The sequence below is a fragment of the Eleutherodactylus coqui genome, chromosome 3, assembly GCF_035609145.1.
Source record: "Eleutherodactylus coqui strain aEleCoq1 chromosome 3, aEleCoq1.hap1, whole genome shotgun sequence".
Lineage (NCBI taxonomy): Eukaryota > Metazoa > Chordata > Amphibia > Anura > Eleutherodactylidae > Eleutherodactylus > Eleutherodactylus coqui.
This window is the reverse complement of record NC_089839.1, coordinates 301530137-301554275: the sequence shown is the minus strand read 5'-3', so window position 1 is coordinate 301554275 and position 24139 is coordinate 301530137. Positions and strand designations below refer to the sequence as shown.

At 45.4% G+C, this 24139-nt stretch overlaps 1 protein-coding gene across 2 annotated transcripts in view; it reads left to right on the top strand.

Moving 5' to 3' along the window:
* Positions 1 to 24139, top strand: part of ERICH3 (glutamate rich 3) — a 66013-nt gene that overhangs the window by 40713 nt on the left and 1161 nt on the right. Inside the window, exons 5-11 of one of the 2 annotated variants that reach the window (XM_066597794.1) lie at positions 89 to 214; positions 5394 to 5555; positions 8173 to 8376; positions 11201 to 11381; positions 13037 to 13223; positions 14460 to 14677; positions 17204 to 17407. In XM_066597794.1, the coding sequence (XP_066453891.1) occupies positions 89 to 214; positions 5394 to 5555; positions 8173 to 8376; positions 11201 to 11381; positions 13037 to 13223; positions 14460 to 14677; positions 17204 to 17407 (1282 nt within the window). Of the gene's footprint in view, positions 1 to 88; positions 215 to 5390; positions 5556 to 8172; positions 8377 to 11200; positions 11382 to 13036; positions 13224 to 14459; positions 14678 to 17203; positions 17408 to 24139 lie in introns of both variants that reach the window. The other variant, XM_066597793.1, reaches the window with a different exon arrangement.

Genomic DNA, 24139 nt, shown 5'->3' with positions numbered 1-24139 from the left:
ACGTGGAAACCAAAAAAAATAAAATTTTTTTTTACAGAATTTAGTTTTACTGACAAATACTTTAGTCAATACTGGGTTTCTGTTACAGGGGGATCCCTCCAAGAGGGCTGAAGATGAAACCCTTCCAGCCTTGTCCCCGCACCCTCCTACAGGACCTAAAAGTGGCAGCAACAGGCGTCCTGGGAATCAGGATCGCTCCGACTCCTCTGAATCTGTAAGTGCAGACATTAGTATGGATGCAGATGTTATGCCGATCCAATGTGTGTACATAGCACATCTTCACCTTGGGTTTGAGTGTCATACCAGGCACAGCCACTATACAATGTACAGCGCTGTGTCTGAAGCTGCTGCGGCGCTTACCCAAGCATCGCCGTCACTTCAATCAGCTGATAGTCGGGGATCCCGAGCGGCGAACCCCCACTGATCAACTATTGATGACCTATCCTAAGAATAGGTCATCAGAAATATTGTGCTGGAAAACCCCTTTAATGTCCTTTGCACTAATTTTGCACCATTGGTGATGGAGTCAGGCTGCGCCAGTTTATTACTCAGTGCTAAAATACTTTACAAACAGGCTAATCCCCGTGTCGTGGCCTCTTCCTTGCTCTAATTCCCCTGGCTTTGCTCTGCCCACACTGATAACAATAACCACACAAATATTTGTGCCGCTCTATGAATGGAACGTACCGTGACGTCTCCGCAATATAATAGTAATAATTGCAAAATGTCAACAGCACAGATATTGCAAATCCACCGAATGATACAAACACCATTATACTGCAGAATGACAGATACTCACTTCCCTGCCCAACCGCCATAATGAGCTAATGAGATAACTGTGTTGTTGGATACATAATCCGGTATTACAGAGGTCATCCCCACCCGCACACCGTGTACTGATATGGTGGATAACACTTGGCATGTTGTGTGCTCTCACTGTCAGTAACACCCCTCCCCTAGAAGGAGTATATATATATTACACTCATTGTCAGTAACACCCCTCCCCTAGAAGGAGTATATATATATTACACTCACTGTCAGTAACACCCCTCCTCTAGAAGGAGTATATATATATATTACACTCACTGTCAGTAACACCCCACCCCTAGAAGGAGTATATATATATTACACTCACTGTCAGTAACACCCCACCCCTAGAAGGAGTATATATATATTACACTCATTGTCAGTAACATCCCTCCCCTAGAAGGAGTATATATATTACACTCATTGTCAGTAACACCCCTCCCCTAGAAGGAGTATATATATATATTACACTCACTGTCAGTAACACCCCTCCTCTAGAAGGAGTATATATATATATTACACTCACTGTCAGTAACACCCCACCCCTAGAAGGAGTATATATATATTACACTCACTGTCAGTAACACCCCACCCCTAGAAGGAGTATATATATATTACACTCATTGTCAGTAACATCCCTCCCCTAGAAGGAGTATATATATTACACTCATTGTCAGTAACACCCCTCCCCTAGAAGGAGTATATATATATATTACACTCACTGTCAGTAACACCCCTCCCCTAGAAGGAGTATATATATATTACACTCATTGTCAGTAACACCCCTCCCCTAGAAGGAGTATATATATTACACTCATTGTCAGTAACACCCCTCCCCTAGAAGGAGTATATATATATATTACACTCACTGTCAGTAACACCCCTCCCCTAGAAGGAGTATATATATATATATATATATATATATATATATATATTCCACACATTGTCAGTAACACCCCTCCCCTAGAAGGAGTATATATGTATATTACACTCATTGTCAGTAACACCCCTCCCCTAGAAGGAGTATATATATATTACACTCATTGTCAGTAACATCCCTCCCCTAGAAGGAGTATATATATATATTACACTCATTGTCAGTAACACCCCTCCCCTAGAAGGAGTATATATATATTACACTCATTGTCAGTAACATCCCTCCCCTAGAAGGAGTATATATATATATTACACTCACTGTCAGTAACACCCCTCCCCTAGAAGGAGTATATATATATATTACACTCACTGTCAGTAACACCCCTCCCCTAGAAGGAGTATATATATATTACACTCATTGTCAGTAACACCCCTCCCCTAGAAGGAGTATATATATATATATATATATATATATATATTACACTCACTGTCAGTAACATCCCTCCCCTAGAAGTTGTCAGAATTCATTGAAACTTTCTCTGTGCGATTGTAATGTTGTTATAAGTGATTACAATATCAGAGCAAAAGGACCATTCATTGTGCAGAACTGACCCCTTGTAGGGAAGCTCTAGTACCCTGTTGTACCGCCTCTAGCTTTGATACAAGATGTGATACGGGAGGCATGGAGGCTCTAGTACCCTGTTGTACCGCATCTAGCTTTGATACAAGATGTGATACAGGCAGGCATGGAGGCTCTAGTACCCTGTTGTACCGCCTCTAGCTTGGACACAAGATGTGATACAGGTGAGCATGGAGGCTCTAGTACCCTGTTGTACCGCCTCTAGCTTTGATACAAGATGTGATACAGGCAGGCATGGAGGCTCTAGTACCCTGTTGTACCGCCTCTAGCTTTGATACAAGATGTGATACAGGCAGGCATGGAGGCTCTAGTACCCTGTTGTACCGCCTCTAGCTTGGACACAAGATGTGATACAGGCAGGCATGGAGGCTCTAGTACCCTGTTGTACCGCCTCTAGCTTGGATACAAGATGTGATATGGGCGGGCATGGAGGCTCTAGTACCCTGTTGTACCGCCTCTAGCTTGGACACAAGATGTGATACAGGCAGGCATGGAGGCTCTAGTACCCTGTTGTACCGCCTCTAGCTTGGATACAAGATGTGATATGGGCGGGCATGGAGGCTCTAGTACCCTGTTGTACCGCCTCTAGCTTGGATACAAGATGTGATATGGGCGGGCATGGAGGCTCTAGTACTCTGTTGTACCACCTCTAGCTTGGATACAAGATGTGATACGGGAGGCATGGAGGCTCTAGTACCCTGTTGTACCGCCTCTAGCTTGGATACAAGATGTGATACAGGTGGGCATGGAGGCTCTAGTACCCTGTTGTACTGCCTCTAGCTTGGACACAAGATGTGATACAGGCAGGCATGGAGGCTCTAGTACCCTGTTGTACCGCCTCTAGCTTGGATACAAGATGTGATATGGGCGGGCATGGAGGCTCTAGTACCCTGTTGTACCGCCTCTAGCTTGGATACAAGATGTGATATGGGCGGGCATGGAGGCTCTAGTACTCTGTTGTACCACCTCTAGCTTGGATACAAGATGTGATACGGGAGGCATGGAGGCTCTAGTACCCTGTTGTACCGCCTCTAGCTTGGATACAAGATGTGATACAGGTGGGCATGGAGGCTCTAGTACCATCACTGAAGACAACCCGATTCCACTTCATGGCGCCCAGTTTCATTGCAAAAAGAGTTGATGGTCGGAGGGTGTCCAAGGCAGAACATGTCATGGGAGCCATGAGACCAAATGTCCGACAGACACAATGATGTAACAATGGCGCTGCCTCTCTCTGGATGGCGGACAATGAAATAGTTGGAGTTGCTTGTCGGATGATCAGACGATGGTGGTCTGTCGGGGGCGTCCAGAGCCCTGTCAGCTTGTGTGTCCTTACACATCCACTGGTCCCAACACCTCCTTAGGCCTCCCTCACACACGGCGTTTTATACAGCGTTTAGCGCTGCCTTTTCAGCCCAGCGCTAAACGCTGTACAACACTGCCATTCATTTCAATGGGGCTGCTCACACAGGGCTGAAAACGTAGCGCCTCCCAACGCTGCACTTTGACAGCGATGCATGTTCTATTCTGGGGCGTTTTCAGCCCTGCGTCGCCCATTGAAATTAATGGGCAGCAATCTCAGCACTGCTGAAAATGCGGCAACACTTGGTGCCGCTTTTTTGGCAGCGTTAACTGCTCGCCGATTTTCGGGGTGAGGGCTTGTAAATAGAAGCCCTACCCCAAAAAACAGTCTCAGCTAGGCTAGGTAGAAATAAAGAAAGTAAATACTCACCTAGCCGCTGCAGTCCGGGTCGCGGCCGCTGCTCTCTGCCGCTGATCCAGGCTTCCCCTGCGCTCCCAAGTCTATTGCCGGAGGCCAGGTTTGAGAACCCCGCCTGCGGCAATAGAGTGCTGTGATTGGTTGTCGGCACGCTCGATGCCCAATCACAGCCCTTCATTGACTGTCTAAGCCAATCAGCGCCGGCAAGCTCTGATTGGCTGAGACAGTCAATGAAGGGCTGTGATTGGGCATCGAGCAAGCACCGACAACCAATCACAGCACTGTATTGCCGGAGCCGGGGTTCTCAAACGCCTACGGCAATAGACTTGTGAATGCAGGGGAAGCCCGGATCAGCAGCAGAGACCAGCGGCCGCGACCCGGACTGCAGCGGCTAGGTGAGCATTGCTTTTTTTTTTTCTTTTCAGCATTCTTGGCTGCGTTTTCAGCCGAGCTGAAAACGCAGCCAAAACGCTGGCATAAAGTATGCCAGCGATGCTGAAACGGGGCGGAATCTGCAGTAACGTAGTGTTGAAAAACGCTGTGTTTCTGCAAACGCCCTGTGTGAGGGAGGCCTTAGTGTCTAGTCAGACGCTCCTCTATACTGGTGGTCTGTAGGGGGCATCCTGAGCCTGGTCACCTTGTGTGCCCTCACACATCCACTGGTCCCAACACCTCCTAACAGTCTGGTCAGACGCTCCTCTCTACTGGTGGTCTGTAGGGGGCGTCCTGAGCCCGGTCACCTTGTGTGCCCTCACACATCCACTGGTCCCAACACCTCCTAACAGTCTGGTCAGATGCTCCTCTCTACTGGTGGTCTGTAGGGGGCGTCCTGAGCCCGGTCACCTTGTGTGCCCTCACACATCCACTGGTCCCAACACCTCCTAACAGTCTGGTCAGACGCTCCTCTCTACTGGTGGTCTGTAGGGGGCGTCCTGAGCCCGGTCACCTTGTGTGCCCTCACACATCCACTGGTCCCAACACCTCCTAACAGTCTGGTCAGATGCTCCTCTCTACTGGTGGTCTGAAGGGGGCGTCCTGAGCCCGGTCACCTTGTGTGCCCTCTCATCATTTACAGATCTGCCTGGGATGGAACTGCAGGATGAGTTTACATCAAAATGTCAACTTCTTTGGGGCCGAATGGTTTTATTTAGTCAAAGAGCATATTTCTATAGAATAAAAAGTTACAAAAAAAAGCAGTTTTCTCTTGTGCCCCCTAGTGGTCATAATGGAAAATACATTGGATGGAAAAGATTTAGCACTTACAGTGCATGTGAAAACAATCTTATTTTATGTATCTACACTTAATGCAGGAAATAAATGATATAATTGGTATTTCTGTTTATTTAGCAGGCTTCATCGCTTCGCCCCAACACGGCCCCCGGTAACATGCAGCGCCCGGTCCGTCTACAGCCGCTGCCGGTATTTTCCTCATCTGGTAATGTACCAAAAATACCTACAGTTTCCCCACCGAAACCGTCAGCTGAAGAGGAAGAGCCGCGGTTCACCAGCATGGTAAGAGGAATACGATGTATGCGGCGTAACGGCCAGCGAGGCTGCAGGAATTGCTGGGCGGTGTAGTGCGACAGATCTGTGGTTGGTCTGTAGCGTCTGTGGAAGGGCTTATTCATGCGAATGCGAAACTCGCACGAGTTTTGCGCGATGCCTTGAATTATTCACAGGAGCGACTTTTCATCGCTGTGATGCTGCAAGGAGAAAAATCGCAGCATGCTCTATTTTTGGGCGTTCCCGCAGGAGGAGCCGCCCATTGTTTCCTATGGGACCTTGCAATCCTGTCACACGTGAAAACTGCAATTTCACAGAAGCGATGCGATTTTTAATCAAAAACGCATCGCATCACCGTAAAAATCATATATTGCCCCGAGCTTCTCGGCCTGATATCGCGCTCTCCTGTGTGAATGTAGACTAAATCACAATGTAAAAAATACAAACATTGATGTAGCAGATCTGAGTTTGTCATTTGGCGCAGACATGATATAAGCAGTAGTTTTCCGATGGATTTTATTATATTGGACTAGTTATTGCTGTATGTCCGCTGAATCAATGAGCCGTCCATGTAAGCCGCGGTACGGACGTAATGAGGAAGAGAACATTTGCATAGTGGCTCATAATGGGACATCATGGAGTCCCAAAATAAGAGATCTTCCAAAATTTGCGCATCCAGTACGCAGAGAATAGAGCCCATTTATCACAATGGCTTCGTTCACATGCATGCGTTTTGCCTGTACATTTCGGTTGTGTACAAAAAAAGGAGCGTGCTGTATTTTCCTGCGCATTTGCGCACTCAGAGTCCCCATAGAAGCCAATGGCGCAAATGCGAGGAGATGCGTGAAACACCGTGTAGTTGCACTGGAAGAAGAAAACACCTGGAACTCATTAGACTAATTAGCCATTTCAACTGGTGCATCTTTGTTTGCCGTGCGCAAATTAACATGCCTTACAGGTGCAAAATGTATAGTGCAATACACTGATGCGCGTGCAAAAAAGACATATTCATAGCGCAAATTGCAGGTACATGCAAATACACATCCGCTGGAAAGTAGGGGGGCGTAACTCTAACCTGCTTTCTACTGGAGTCCAGGGGGAATGTTCCTCCTTATGGAGAGCACCACAAGTGTGTAGGGAGTCTTATGAGTCATGCAATGCTCCCTGGGAAAAGCTATGCAAATGAGGGATGGAATAATTCTCCACAGCGCCACCTATAGGAAAGTAGCTTCCCTATGAGAAAATATCCAAGCTTTTGAAAGGAACCTAAACTATGTTATGGGGCTCAAAGGTGAGAGAATGGGGAATCCGGGAACGGTGCTTCATAGTCACGGGGTGCCCAGTTCCTGAACCGTGTCCTTGTGAGGTTGGTGAACGCAAACAGCGCGTCTCTTTTCAGACATTCATTTCTATGGGCAGGCTTGCACACAGAGCCGTCTGAAAAGAGTCCCGCTATTTGGAGCACGCCAACCTCACAAGGACACGGTTCAGGAACGGGACACCCAGTGATTATCAAACACAGCTCTCCGGACTCCCCTCTCCTTTGAGCCCCATAGCATAGCCTATGGGGCTCAAAGCTGCTGACAGATTCCCTTTAACAGACCATGACTGGATACAAGCCAAACCAGAGTACCCATGTACAGGCAGCGTCTTTGGGGTTCTTGCCCCTCATTAGTGCACAGTAGGGTTCTGGTTGAGTAGGTGTGAAGCTCTCAATATCAGTGTTTGGGGCTACCTTCTAATAGGTGGCGCTGTAAAGGATTATTCCATCATTGATTTGCATATTTTTTTCCCAGGAAGCATTGCATGGCCTATCAGACTCCTAATACCTTTCTGGTGTTCTCCACAAGGAGAAACAGTATCTCCCCTAGACGTACGCTGATGGCTTCTCATCCAGCCAAGCAGAACCCTACTGTGCACTGATGAGGGGCGAGAACCCCAAAACAGCTGAAAAATGAACCGATTTTATTGCGTGTGTATGGCCGTGTGATCTGCATATGGTTGCCAGAGGACCGCACACACAAGGTATATTTACTGCAAATCATGCAATAGTCTTCAATGGTGGTTCTGACAAGAACATGGTAACATTTCAGACTGGGGTTGCCCTTGCTCAAGCCAAGTAGCGGAGAGAACAAGGACCAATGTCTCCATAGTGTCAGAACCAGGGGCGTTCTTTAGGGGCGTTCTGCAGCCGTAGCAGTCGCTAACGGGCTCTAGAGACTTAGGGGGCCCAAAACGCCTCTATCATATAGGAAAACAGTATTATAAATGGCACATAGATGATTGGGGGCCCAGATTTTGCATTGGGGCCCCCTACATTCTAGCAATGCCCAGTCTGCTAATGTTGCATCGATGGTCTTCTTAGGAGGCCCAACAATGCAGAGGAACGTTGTGGAAGGCCCCCATACTGAAGTTTTGCATCCGGGCCTGTAGCTACGCCTCTGGTCAGGTCCACCACCGAGGACTGTTACACAACTTGCAGCAGATATACCTTATCTATGCAATGCTTCAGATGCACTCATTGTAGAAGAGCAGCTTGCTGGTGGTCTCAGAGGGTCTGTCCCGCCGCGTACATTATATGTTGGCTAAATACACAAATGACTGTTTTCTTCCATCATTTTTGCAGACAGACAAGGAGATCCTGAGGATCATGCACACCGCGCACCACTCCGCCGGGATATCACCTTATCGGCTTCCTATCATTAACAATTTCGTAATGCCCGTTCCGCCTCCTCCCCAGAAGCACCCTAGACAGACAGTGAGCACATCGACCAGAGGGAGGCGCTATCACCCCACCACGGCCACAAATGAACCTGATGCCCCTGCAAAGGTAAGAAGGAAAGAACACAGAGATGATTCCAGATGAAGATGTAGCAGAGGTGATTTTGTCATTGGGTATTATAGGGTTTGGGGTCCACAGACGCAGCCCGTAGTATCCTCTGCTCAGACGCCATGTATCTCTGAGTCTCCCATGGAGCCACATAGACAAGATGGATGTCTCTCCGCCTGTTCCATCTGCTGTCTGATCCTAGCGACCGGAGCGGCTGGTCAGAGAGCAGTTCAATAGAACAGGGAGCAGGCTAAGGGCTATGTCATTGAAAAGAACCAGCGTCTTGTCCTTATCCTCCTGGATGATGGCAGTCCTGGATGGTGTAGCCAAAGCGGAGCGGGTCATCCGGTATAGAAAGCAGAGGGGGTTATTAATACCACGGTTGGATCACCGTTACTAGTGGGGTACCAAGAAGGACATATCAGAGCTTGAGGGCGTACAAAGATGGGCAACTAAAGTAATATATGGAATGGGCGGACTACAATAACCAGAGAGCTCATCAAAATTGGGATTATTTAGTTTAGAAAAAAGAGGGCTGAGGGGCGACCTAATAACTATGTATAATATATCAGGGGACAATACAGAGATCTCCCATCATCTATTTATACCCAGGACTGTAACAAGGGGGCGCTCTAATAACTATGTATAGATATATCAGGGGTCAGTACAGAGATCTCCCATCATCTATTATACCCAGGACTGTAACAAGGGGGCGCTCTAATAACTATGTATAGATATATCAGGGGTCAGTACAGAGATCTCCCATCATCTATTATACCCAGGACTGCAACAAGGGGGCGCTCTAATAACTATGTATAAATATATCATAGGTCAGTACAGAGATCTCTCCCATCATCTATTATACCCCGGACTGTAACAGGGGGGCGCTCTAATAACTTTGTATAAATATATCAGAGGTCAGTACAGAGATCTCTCCCATTATCTGTTTATACCCTGGACTGTAACAAGGGGGCGCTCTAATAACTATGTATAAATTGCAAATAATCAGAAAATACGTATACTTACACTAGCTAACAGATGCAGACAGGGTGTGACCTAGGAAGAATTCCTAAAGATTGATGGTGTTGCTCTTGCTGAGTTTAATAACCAATGAGTGAATTGTAATAGAATCATAGAATGGTAGAGTTGGAAGGGAACTCCAGGGTCATCGGGTCCAACCCCCTGCTCAGTGCAGGATCACTAAATCATCCAATGTCTGTCCAGCCTTTGTTTGAACACTTCCATTGAAGGAGAACTCCCCACCTACCGTGGTAACCTGTTCCACTCCTTGATCATCCTCACTGTCTAATATCTAATCTGTGTCTCCTCCCTTTCAGTTTCCTCCCATTGCTTCTAGTCTTTCCTTGTGCAGATGAGAATAGGGCTGATCCCTCTGCACTGTGACAGCCCTTCAGATATTTGTAGACCGCTATTAAGTCTCCTCTCAGCCTTCTCTTCTGCAAGCTAAACATTCCCAGATCCTTTAACCGTTCCTCATAGGACATGATTTGCAGACCGCTCACCGTCTTGGTAACTCTTCTCTGAACTTGCTCCAGTTTGTCGATGTCTTTTATAAAGTGGGGTGCCCAGAACTGGACACAGTATTCCAGATGAGGTCTGACTAAGGAAGAGTAGAGGTTGATAATTACCTCACGTGATCTAAACTCTATGCTTCTCTTAATACATCCCAGAATTGTGTTTGCCTTTTTGGCTGCTGCATCACATTGTTGACTCATGTTCAGTCTATGATCTATTAGTATACCCAAGTCTTTTTCACATGTGCTGCTGCTTAGCCCAATTCCTCCCATTCTGTATATGCTTTCTTCATTTTTCTTGCCCAGATGCAGGACTTTGCATTTCTCCTTGTTAAATACCATTCTGTTAGTCGCTGCCCACTGTGTAAGCTTTTCTAGATCTTTTTGAATCCTCTCTCTCTCTTCCCTACTGTTAGCTATCCCTCCTAGCTTTGTGTCGTCTGCAAATTTGATCAGTTTCCCATCAATTCCCTCCTCCAGATCATTTATAAAAATGTTGACCAACACTGGGCCTAGGACAGAGCCTTGTGGTTCCCCACTTGATACATTCCTCCACTTGGATGTGCAGCCATTTATGACCACTCTTTGAGTACAATCACTCAGCCAGCTGTGAATCCACCTAACAGTTGCCTTGTCAATCCCATATTTGGTCATTTTTTCAATAAGTATGATATGAGATACTTTGTCAAATGCTTTACTAAAGTCAAGATATACTATATCCACCGCATTTCCCTGATCAACCCAGTCGGTGATACCATTATAGGAGGAAATTAGATTCATCTGGCATGACTTGTTTGTTACAAACCCATGCTGGCTATATAATAAGCTATATATATTCATAAGTAAGGCGTCGCCTAACCTCATCCTTTGTTTTAAATCATTAGAGAATTTATAGATTTAAAGAGCTCATTAGGTGATTACACAAAATGCTTTCTGTAATCAACTGATAAGTCTACGATTATTCGAGCAGTTCGAACTCAATCCTTTTTGAATTCGGAGCCCAAGAATATACCTGTAGCGCTCCATTGCGTTAACAACTGCATTCCCATACAATTTGGGGGGCATTCGCTGCATTGGCGACCTTCTGGAGGGCAAAGTAGTGAAACCAATTTTTACTCCAATTGACTTTTATGGGAGTAGGAATCCATCCCGATTCCCGATGGTTTTGGTGAACTCAGCCCAATCCCGTCACACACTGATAATTCCGCTTATCACATGTTATACGGCGCTGCCCACCACTGCGGTGATTTACTTTTGGAACAAACTGATTTGTCCCTTGTTCTTTCTAGAACACCGGAAAATTCCATAAAACGTCCTTGCAGAGTAACGTGAAGATTGTCATGGTCTACCTGGGGAAAAACGTGCACTTATCACACGATGATAGCGACTACCGAGACGAGATAAAAGTCTACCAGCAACACTGCGGGGGTGAGAACCTCTGCGTCTATAAGGGAAGACTCCTGGAAGGAGGTAAGCAGAGGGGCAGTGGTGGTCTTCAGCTCTACTGCCTGCACCGTTGGCTGCTCCACTAGGATGCAACGTAGGGTGCATGCACATGGATGCTGAAAAGGTTGGGACCAAGTTTCACCTGCACAACTCGTATTGGACATCCCAACCATGTGCTGTCCAATCTGGTATGTTCTTCAGAGTAAAAAATAAGCCTATGTACATACACCCATTCAAATAAATGGGTCTTATTTTTTTTTCCAATTTCTGGACAGAAATGCAGTTGGAAGAAGCGTTCGTGTGTGTGTACCCCTAGGCCGCTTTCACACTAACGATATTTCCATCCAATTTTGGGACTGAAAAATCGGTCCAAAAATCAGATGGAAAAAGACCCCATGTATTTGAATGAGTGCACATGTTTGTTTTTTTAACTTGGATTATAAATCGGAGTATAAAGTTGCAGTTTACCTATTCTTGTTTAATTTTCGGAGGGGAATAGCATGTATAAATGTGCGGTGTCCCGCACATCGGACAGCACACGGATGGGGTCTTTATGCTGTCTAATCTCGGATGCGACTTTTCAATTGAAAGTAGCCTTAGGGCCGGTTCACACTAGCGATTAATTTCTATTTTGGCGTTCCTTCTCTGTGTGCCGTTTTTGGAGCGACGGAATTGAACGGACCTGTTTTTACTGCCATTGATTTAAATGGGGTTTTTAAAATGGAAGGCAAACCGTTTGCTTTTGCCTCGCTGGGTTTCCGTTTTTTTAATGGAAAAATAACGCCATCTTTAATGATTCTGGCCCTGCTGCAAGACGTTTAGTGGTACCCCTATTAACCCTTTGCAATCCAATTTTGGATTCAGGGTTTTTCCTAGGGGGCTTTCTCTTTCTGCCATTATACAATGGCGCCATCTGCTGGCTAGAGCTAGTACAGTGCTATAAGACATGCTGGAGAGGCCCCCAACAACAGAGCGACTAGTAATATACATAAAGAATACCCTGCTGGACGTCTTCTGACATCGGAGCTGTACAGCCTTCAATCAGAATGTCTTTAGACGTCAGACAGTGGATTGGAAAGGGTTAATCATATGATAAGGCCTACTATATTAGACCCCATCAGGCAGCAAGGCTCACATGCAGCTTTAACCTCTGCATCTACTATAGTTACGCCCTATTTTTTATTTGAAGTTAGCAGTGCTGCTACATCTCTGGTCACCTCATAATCCTTGTCTGATCTTAGACTCTAGCCACCCATGTTATACTTCTGGATACAATGTGTCCTGTTCATCCATCACATTGCCTATGATAAAAATGACATGCGTTGGCTGCAAAGACTGCAGTCAGAAAGGATAACAGAGGCAAAAGAAGAATTTCCTGCAGTTTCTCTGCAGCCCTGTAAAGAGCAAGTTATCTCAGCTCCCTCACAGCTAAAGGGTGCAACTGGTGATAACATTGGGGGGGATTTATCACTCCTGGTGTGACATATGAACGATGCACAATACATTAAACAATTATTACTCAAGCATTTCCCTCCTCCGTTCTGCGCCGAGGCTTTTGCTGCCTGTGACTTTCAATGACTTGTGTGGCAATACTGTACAGTAGGTACCTCTGGAAATGTGTAAGTGGCACCACTCTCCTCTGAGTAGATCTGCAGTTACTGACTTTGTGTTTGTTGCAGAGTTCTTCAGTTTGGTCTCTAGACGGCACCGCGGTTTTCCATTCAGCCTCACTTTTTACATTAATGGGATCCAGGCGGACCGGCTAAGCTCTTGCTGTGAATATAAGCAATGCAAGCGAGTGCGGCTCGGGGGCAAAAATGGATATTTTGGATTCATCAACATTGAGGGGGCTTCTCCTTGTTACAGGTATTATACGGCTCCTGCTGCCTGGACTCTGGGCATGTGATGAGTTACAGATACCACTGATTATCCAGCAGGAGCTTTGCATTATTTTCAATGTACTGACCGTGTTTTCCTCTCTGTCTACATCTTGTTTGTGAGACCCCACTGACAATTGGGATTAGGATCCTATAGGTAATGAGGTATCAAACTTATTTACACCGAGAGCCACATCAGCCTCATGGTTGCCTTCAAAGGACCAATTGTAATTGTAAGACTGTATAGTAATGGTGGCCCTCATAGTGGTGCAGTGTTAATAGTGGCCCCAGTAGTAATAGTGACCCCCATAGTGGCCCAAGTAGTAATAGTGACCCTAATTGTGACCCTAGTAGTAATAGTGACCCTAGTAGTAATAGCGATCTCCATAGTGGCCCAAGTGGTAATAGTGGTCCAATAGTAATAGTGACCTCCATATTGGTTCCAGTAGTAATAGTGTCACCCATAGTGTTCCCAGTAGTAATAGTACCTCCCTAGTGAGTGACCCTAGTAATAGTGATCTCCATAGTGGCCCCAGTAATAATTGTACCCCACATAGTGGCCTCAGTAGTGAGTGCTCCCTATATTGGTGGCCCCAGTAGCAAAAGTACCCTCCATAGTAGCTCCAATAGTATGCCCCATAATATTTACAAGCAGTGTGAACCTCAAAACAATTATAGTCCTGGTGCCGCACGATTACATCCGCTGTGCCCCCGTAACATTTACAGCCGCTGTGCTCCCACATCACAGACATTTGTCCGAAATGACAGGCACATGCCCCCATAACATTTACAGTGCCCCATAATAATGACAGACACAGCACATTGCCTCATAAGACAGTCACAGTTCCCCATAACAACTGCTATAATGCTGCAGTAGAAAGAGCCCCTGTTTACCGCCACAGTCCCAGGGTGCCCATAATAAGCACAGCCGCAGGGTCCCCATAACAGCGAGAGTCCAAGTGTCCCCTCCAATGACTTTATAAAGAGCAAACTCCTCCTCCTGCGACAGCCATGTACGACCACTCCTCAGATAACTACCTCCGACTGCGTGGGGTAGTGCTTGGTCTGCTGGTGGGTGTCCAGAAGTAGTCAAGTAAAAAAGAGATTACAGCATCCTAAGTGTAATGAAACTTTAGTTGCTTCTTGTAGAACGACCCATGTGCTCCTCTGAAGCTCATGCATAGACAATTGAGTTACAATGTTGCCATGATGTTTCCCTTTTTAGGTGCATCATGGGCCCGGCTAAAAAGCCATCTCCTCCACCAAAGATTAAGACCAAGGACAAGGATGGGAACAATAATAAGAGCTCCAATGGTGAAGTCAATGGCAAATTACTTAGTAATGCCGATGATGATGATGATGATGAGGATAAATCACCTATGGACTGTCAGAATAAGGACGACACAAGAGATGAACCTGAAGCTGATGACGAAGCAAAAGATGGTAAATTCCGCAGCCTATGAAATGTTGTCATCCCTTTAGTAAGGCAATGACACAAAATAGCAGCTCTACGTAAGGGCAGAACATGGTGTGAGTCTCTTCTTGCTGGTTACATTAGGTTATCGGTCCTTAAAAATCAATATTTTGTCTCTATTTGATGTCTGTGGAAAAGATGTGTTATCAGCAAAATTTCCCTCAGAAGTCAGGATTCTCCAGAATGAGGGAATGTCCATTGTAATCTGTAAGAAAAGTCATTGATACAAGACCTCCTATTACAGCATGCTTTTAGGGCCCAGAGCTACAAAAACAGCCTGGGGTGGACACTTCGTGGAATATATTATTGAACTAGCAGAGTTACGCGGCTTCGCATGGGTCTATTTCATGTAACTACTATATGTTGTTTGTGTGTCCCAAAGACATTTTTATTAACCCTTTCCAATCCAATTTGTATTCTGGTTTTCCTAGGGGGCTTACTCTTTTTCTGCTGTTATACAATGGCGCTATATGCTGGCTAAAGCCAGTACTGCATGAAATGACACGTTGGATAGGCTCCGATAGCAGAGAGGCTGGCAACATACAGTAAGAGAACCCTGACGGACGTCTACCAACATCAGAGCTGTGCAGCCTTAAATCATAATGTCTTCAGACGTCAGACAGTGGATTGGAAAGGGTTAATATATGTAACCTAGTGTGTAAAGCTGAAAAAAAAAACATTTGTCCATTCAGTTCAGCCTCTTACCCCTCAATGTTGATCCAGAGAAAGGAAAAAATCCCCAATGAGGTAGAAATCACTATTCCACATTTTGGGGGGAAAATAATTCCTTCCTGACTCCAATCTGGCAATCGGAATAATCCCCGACTCACCGACCCTTCTGAGTAATCCGTGATATAACATGTAATATTGTAACATTCAAGAAAGGTATACAGCCCCTCTTATACACTGTTAGTGAGTTCATCATCACCATGTCCTCTGGCAGAGAGTTCTACAGTCTCACTACTCTTACAGTAAAGAACCCCCTTCTGTGTTGATGATGAAACCTTCTTTCCACTAGACATAGAAAACGGCCCCTTGTTACAGTCACAGTCACAGTCCTGCGTACAAATAGATGATGGGAAAGATCTCTGTATTGTCCTCTGTATAACATCTACCGGCACTGAATATGTATGGAGCTATTGGTGTAGTTTCAGTGCAGGTCCAGAGAGTAGTCAGGTGGAAGCCAGAGGTCGGTATCAGGTGGTCTCAGGTGCACAGTACAATGGAGGAGGAGGAGTAGAGGCGCTTGATCACAGCTAAAGCACAAAAATCTCCCAAGGAGCTGGGAGAAGGGCCAGGCTTACAAAGGAAGTCCCATTCAGAAACAGGAGGGGGCCAGGACAGGGAGGCAGGAACTAGGCTAACAGGGACATAGAACAAGGCCAGATTTGGTAGCTGGATAGCTCACTAGGAAGAGCCACCATCCTGAGCACAGCAGGTCCCAGGTTCGAATCGAGACACTCTGGTATATCTATACATATACGCCACCTTGTTACAGTCCTGCATATATATATATAGATGATGAGAGAGATCTCTGTACTGACTGCTGATATATCTATGCATAGTTATTAGAGCACCCCCTTGTTACTGTCCTGCATATATATAGATGAAAGAGATCTCTGTACTGACCCCTGATATATCTAGACATAGTTATTTAAGCACCTCCTTGTTACAGTCCTGCATATAATGGATGATGGGGGAGAGCTCTGTATTGTCCCCTGATATATCTATACATGGCTATTAGAGCGCCCCCTTGTTACAGTCCTGGGTATAAATAGATGATGGGAGAGATCTCTGTACTGACCCCTGATATATCTATACATAGTTATTAGAGCTCCCCCTTGTTACAGTCCTGGATGTAAATAGATGATGGGAGATCTCTGTACTGACCCCTGATATATTATACATAGTTATTAGAGCGCCCCCTTGTTACAGTCCTGATGTATAATAGATGATGGGAGAGATCTCTGTATTGACCCCTGATATATTATACATAGTTATTAGGTCGCCCCTCAGCCCTCTTTTTTCACAATGAAATAATCCCAATCCCAAGTCTCTCTGGGTATTGTAGTCCACTAATTCCATTCATTACTTTAGTTACTCCTTTTGTACCCACTCAAGCTCTGACATGTCCTTCTTGAGTACCGATACCCCAAACTGTCCACAATAGGTATCTTTTCTTGCTTGCAGTATTAACGCGAGAGAACCAATCATAGCTCAGCTTTTATGTCTCAAACTGCTGAGATAAAATGAAAGCTGAGCTCTGATTGGTTGCTATGGGCAACAAGGCCGTCTCACTGACAGCCCGGATACATGAGGCCCACTGTGTTTTCAGTGGGTTGGAGCCAAACCATAAAGACCATGTAATATGGAGATATCCCAACAATGGCGCCATCTCCATCGGTCCTTCTTCCCGGTCCTGTAGGAGCTGCCGGCGCCTTTTGTATACACTATATGATATTTTTTAGAGTGCAGCTTGTGTGTTTTTCCTATAGACTATGATGAGAGACGTAATGAAGAAGGACAGGTGGATGATGAAGTGAGCGAAAAGTCAAAGTCACCCTCGGATAATGAAAAAGATGACTTCAACCAGGAACGGAGGATTGGCGCACCATTAAACGCGGCGCCAGAGGCTTCTGACGGGAAGAAAGATGGAAAGGACGGGCGTTATGACAGCGACTTCGAGGAGGATAAACGAGGTTACTATTAAGTTAATCATTAATAAGGGTGCAATCACACGGGGGGTGGGGGGGGGCGCGATATCGGTACGAGAAACTCGGGCTTCCGCAGATGGGCGGCTTTGCGCATGGTTATACTCGCAGATAAACGGCCACGAAAACTGCAACCATTAATGGGTTTCAATGGGTTCCCTCACATGGAGCGTCCTTGTACCCTCATTTTCGTCAGGCGGAAAAATACGTGACATGCTCTATTTGTGTGAGCATTTGCGCAATGGAGGCTCATGGGGGTGCGCGAATGTGCGCCCGGGAGCACAAAATTACATGCATAAGTGCGCGATTTTGCGGTGTTAATTACTAACACCGGCGACTTATTAGGCTGTTGAGACGGTCCTACAAAAATAGAAGTCCTTTGGGTGCATTCACACGAGTGTGTGCCGTACATAGGGGCGCAAAAAACCGCGCACCCACGTACGTGCACAAACACACGTGAATGCCGGTCCGTGTCCATTGCCTTCACTTGGGCCATGGCTGTTGCTCCCAGCGGCCCCATTGGAAGCAATGGGCTGCCAGCATGTCCTGCAGGAATTTTCGGGGTAGTAGGGTAGTACTTTAAATATAAGATCTTCCCTGAAAATCATCATTGTTTGTGTAAAAAAAAAAATGTGTGTGTGTGTATGTATATATATATATATATATATATATATATATATATATACATACATACACATACACACTCACCTCTGCCGTGTAAATATTCACCATTTGGAGTCCCCTTATCACTGAACACTGTGACCACACTGTCACAGTGGGGAGTAAAGAATCCCCTTCCACACCTGTAGCAGAGGATTTCTTCATCCCTGCGAGGAGTAATGAATCCCCTGCCACAGCTGTGGCAGAGGATCGCAATGTTCTCCCATTGCTTTCAATGGGACCGATACTTCTGCAGTCCCATTGAAAGCAATGGGCTGCTGGCAAGCCCTGCAGTGATTTTTGGGGAAGAGCTTTAAATATAAGCCCTTCCCTGAAAAATCATCCCTAGAATGTGTTAAAAATTTTAAAAAATTATACTCACCTCTCCTCAGCTGCCGGGGCTCAGGCACGTCTAGCCTGTCTTCTCCCTGCACTGCTCTGAAGCTCTTTCAGCAGGTGGGGATTTAAAATCCCCGCCTGCTGAAAGGGCTGTATCTGATTGGCTGAGCGCTCAGCCAATCACAGGAAGCGCTCAGCCGTTCATTGAAAAACAGCTGAGTGCTGCCTGTGATTGGTCACAGCACTCAGCCAATCACAGGCAGTTCTTGGCCAGTCAGGGGATTCTTTACTCCCTGCAGAGATAAAGAAATCCTCTGCCACAGCTGTGACAGCTGTGGCAGGGGATTCTTTACTCCCCGCAGGGAGTCCCCTTGGCACTGATCACTGTGACAGTGCTGTCACAGTGTTCAATGACAAGGAAACTCCCTGCTGTGGAATATTGACGGGCACCACTGACCAATGGTGCACGCATGTCCTATGTTTTGCAGGTACGTGTAATTGCATGCCTGTAAAACAGGGACATGTGAACACAGTATAGGGAACCAATGTACACAATTGTACGCACATAAACACGCTCCTGTGAATCCACCCTTATAAGGCTCTTCCGATGAAAAATTAAACATGTTCTGAGTCTTGTAATGCAGCGACAGAGAAACAATTTGCTATTACCTTATTTTCCGGCGTATAAGACGACCCCCCCAGCTGTTGACTTATACGGCGGGAATACGCCAGCGCTGCGTTAGCCAATCACAGCCATTCAATGACATCATTGAATGGCTGTGATTGGCTAACGCAGTCCCAGCTTTCATTGGCTGACGCCGCGCTGAGTTAGCCAATCAGAGCATTAGCTTTCTGGAGGTGGGGCATTCAAGCCCTGCATCCAGAAAGCAATGCTCTGTCGGCGAGGAGGTGGAAGCGAAAGCCTGCAGCAGCGCCGCAGAATGCCGTGGGAGGTGAGCATTATTATTTTTTTTTCTACAGCTTATACCCGGCCTATAAGACGACCCCCGACTTTGGAGAAGATTCTCCTGGGTTAAAAGGTCGTCTTATACGCCGGAAAATACGGTAGTCTCCATGTTTTAAGTGTGCAAAAGTAGTAACACTAAAAAAATTATATAAACCCGGTATTGCTCTTAGGGCTCCCACCCACTGGCGTTTTTTTCTCCACTGCGATGCGATTCTAAAGTTAAAGTCTCGCATCGCAGTGCGAGAAAAACGCAGGCAGATATCCCAAAATCGCTGGGATATCGCTGCGACATTGCCAGTCTTTTCAATGGGGCCAGCGGCAGCAGCGCTAGCCCCATTGAAAAGATATGGAGAATGCCGCTGACTTCTGTCACAGCTGTGACAGCTGTGGCAGGAGTTTCCTCCCCGCAGGGACCGCGGGGATAAAGGAATCCTCTGTCACAGCTGTGACAGCTGTCACAGCTGTGGCAGAAGTCAGCGGCATGCTATCCCATTGCTTTCAATGGGATCAGCACTGCTGCCGCTCCCATTGAAAGCAGTGGTTTCTGACAAGCCCCGCAGAATGATTATCGGAGAAGGGCTTGAAATATAAGCCCTTCCCCGATAATCATAAAAAAGTGGTTAAAAAAATAATAAAAAAGTTACTCACCTCTCCTGCTGTCAGCCACGTCCTCCAGCTGGCTCCCCGGCACTGCTACTGAGCTCTTTCAGCAGACGGGGATTTAAAAATCCTCACCTCTTCAAAGGGCTGTGCAGATTGGCTGAGGGCTCAGCCAATAGCAGCTACTGCTTAGCTATTGGCTGAGCGCTCAGCCAATGACAGATAGCTCTTAGCTATTCATTCATTTTTAAATCCCCGTCTGCTGAAAGAGCTCAGTAGCAGTGCCGGGGAGCCAGCCGGAGGATGCGGCTGACAGCTGGAGAGGTGAGTAACTTTTTAATTATTTTTTTTAACCACTTTTTTATGATTATCGGGGAAGGGCTTATATTTCAAGCCCTTCTCCGATAATCATTCTGCAGGGCTTGTCAGAAACCACTGCTTTAATGGGATCAGCAGCAGTGCTGAACCCATTGAAAGCAATGGGATAGCATGCCGCTGACTTCTGCCACAGCTGTGACAGCTGTCACAGTTGTGACAGAGGGTTCCTTCATCCCCGCGGTCCCCGCGGGGAGGAAGGAAACTCCTGCCACAGCTGTGACAGCTGTCATAGCTGTGGCAGAAGTCCGCTGCATTCTCCATAACTTTTCAATGGGGCTAGTGCTGCTGCCGCTGGCCCCATTGAAAAGACTGTCGCAGCGATATCGCTGCGATTTTCTCGCACTGCTCTGCGAGAGTTTTCACTTACTCTCGCAGCGCAGTGGAGAAAAAAACGCTAGTGGGTGGGAGCCCTTATTGTGCTGATTCAGAAAATAACTTTGTCATGTTTTTTATTTCCACCGCATGCTAATAAAACAAAACTCAAAAAACAATGGTGGAATTTAATAAAGTTTTACAAGACATTATACGTACCTCAAAATGGTGCTATTAATGACTCGGCCTATTTTGGCGTTGAGGACTAAGCGATTTTTTGGTATTTTTGCATCTCCATCTTTCAAAAGCCATAACTTTTTTATTTTTCCATGGACGTGGCCGTATAAGGGCTTGTTTTTTGCGTGGCGAGCTGTAGTTTTTATCGGTGCCACTTTTGGGTACATAGACTATATCGTAAAATTTTTTTTTTTTATGATAACAGGGAGAGAAAACGCATCAATTCTGACAAAGATTTCTTTTTTCTTTTTTTTACAGCGTTAATCATGCAGCATAAATGACACACTAAATTTTTTCTGTGGGTTGGTACGGTAACAACCATACCAAAATTGTTATATTTTTTTTAGGTTTTTACACTTTTTTGCAATAAAACCCCCTTTTTTTTGGAAATCTTTTTTTTTTGGAAATCTTTTTTTTTTCTCTATAGCTGCATTCAAAGTTCTGTAACTTTTTTATTTTTCTATGTACGGAGCTCTATAAGGGCTTATTTTTTGCGAGACGAGCTGTAATTTTTATTGGTACCATTTTGGGCAATGTGCGGCTTTTTTGATCACTTTTATTGCATTTTTTGGGAGGCAAAATGCTAAAAATTAGCATTTTGCCTCTGTTTTTTAGCGGTTTTTTTACGCTTTTTGTCGTACAAAATAAAAAGCATGTTCAACTTTTTGTACACGTTGTTACGGACGCGTCAATACCCAATATGTGGAGTTTTAATTTTTTCCCCATTTTTTATGCTAATATTAGAAAAAGCATAAAAAAGGGGGTTTTTTACATTTTTTTTACATTTTTCTTTTTTTTACACTTTTCTTTTCTTTTTTTATACTATTTGAGTCCTTCTGAGGGACTTACATCACTGTACCGATGATTGCTGTTATAAGGCATGGCAGAGCTACTGCTCTGCCATGCCTTATGGCTTGTACAGCGATTATAGGCATAGGCAATACAGGACGCCAGTGTCTGGCGTCCTGTTGCCATGGTGACAGGCCGGGCTCTCGCGATGACATCGCGAGAGCCGGCCGGAGACACAGAGGGAGCGCGATCCCTCTGTGAACTCTTTCCCTGCCGCGATCTTAGTAGATCTCCGATGTCCCCCCGCTGTTGCAGCGGGACGCCGGCTGTGACTGAGAGCCGGCTCCCGCTGCGGGATAGCGCGGGATCTTATGTGATCTCGCGCTATCCCCAGGACGTACCGGTATGTCCTGGAGCGGGAAGGGGTTAAGGAATACAACTCATCCCACAGAAAACAATCTCTATGTTGACAAAAATGTTTATAGTTGTGGTGCTTTTAATATATAACGATATTGGTCATTAAGGTGCAAATAGGCCAGAAAGTCTTTATTATGCAAACCCTTTAATAGCCGGTATGGAGATACTGCTATAAAGAGATGCTCTTATTTTGGAGGACGAGGTGTATCGATGCATTACACAGATGCCTCAATAAAGGGATTATCCAGGGTTAAGAAATATGGCTGCTTTCTTCCAAACACAGCTCCACCCTTGTCCATGAGTTCTGCCTGGTTTTGCAGCTCAGCTCTCATTCCCTTCAATTGAGCTAAGCTACAATACCACACACAACCCTACAACTCTGACACTTTCTTTGGAAGCATGCAGCCATTTTTTCTAACCCTGGCAACCCCTTTAATTTCAAATTAAATTAAAGGGGTTGCATAGTAAGAACTGGTAACGAAAAGTGATTGTCTTAACTAGCCAAACCCATTGATGGAAGACATGAAATAGAGCCCAACTTGCTGCTCCATCTGTGATGTAGCTCAAGATAGCAATGAGATAAGTAAACCAAAGCATGCTGGGACTATATGAATGGAACCATACATTGAATGGTAGAAGATGGGTTATACAACATAGTGGTAATTTCCATGTCCATTATCATGTGATAAACTACCCAGCATCCCTTTAGTATTTGTATAATATCTGTGTTTTCTTATTTGCATCTCTTTATCATATTTATTGCTATTCTCCAGGCTCGGTATTGACACATCTAATGATGAAGGGTTCACAGACTGTTCAGTTTTCTTTCCTTACATAAATTCTCTTTCCTTTGAACTCGGCAGCTCCCTTTGATATTGTATTTTCCATACTGAATAGGAAAACATAGCGTAGCTGACGAGGAAATGAACTCCGCTGCACAAAAAATCCAGACTGCCTATAGAGAACATAGAGTAGGACAGATGAACCGTCAGAGGAAGAAAGGTTTGAGATCAGAACATCCGGGGGGAAGAATCTACCTTTGATTGCGTTCACTAATTGACCTGGAATTTGCAGGCCGGTCTAATCTAAGATGACTAAATCTGCACGTTCCACAATCAGCATTTCTCTGTGATTAAGCCTTGCTTTATTTTAATTATCTAGTTAATTAAATTTCTGATCATAGCTGGAAATAGCATACGAGAAATGACTATGAGAATTAATACTGGTATGATCTCTACTGCACGCACACTGAGCGAAATTCATGTCACACGGGATAGAAATGGCTCTGATGATGCCCATAATCTTCCTTGACATCAGTTTCTGATTGATGGTTTCAGGTAAATTACAGTGGAGAGCTCTTAAAGTATTTCCATGACAAGGGTTGGATTTGTCATCAATCTTCCCCTTTCAAACACCCTATCAGAGGTAACAGATTGACGTTTACTAATTAGGACTGCCCAATCTTAGGAAACCAGCAATAGACACGCTTCTTCAGTAATACTGGGGGGTACACTCCCCCAACACCAAGAAGACTTGAGTTTGCTCCAGTGATCACAGGAGACATCCCTTATGACTGGGGTTGTTCACTTTCCCTTTTCTTCTCTATTCAGTCCAGAGCACCATCACAACTTTTCCCAGTGACAGCTTGTCTCTCTGTCTCTTTTCCCGGCCTCTGCAGTTACTGGTCCCACACTGTCTTCTGGGTTGTGCAACCATGTCACCGAGGAAGGCGTTATGCCCCATAACATGCATATTGCTGTTTTTTTTTTTTACAAATAAAAGGAAGTAAGACTGATTCCTGTTTCGAGCTTTTTTTTCCACTTCTTAAAGGGTATATGCCTGATGTATTTCTTCTCTGCCAATGTTCCTCTAATCTGCTGCTGTAGGATCCTCTTTTCAGCTGTCCAAGATGGCAGCTGCAGATTTCTAGCTACCTAATGCACACTGTGCTCTGCTAAATCACTACCAATGCCCTGTGGGGATCAGGTAGTCTGAAGATTGCATCAGTCATATTTGGATGG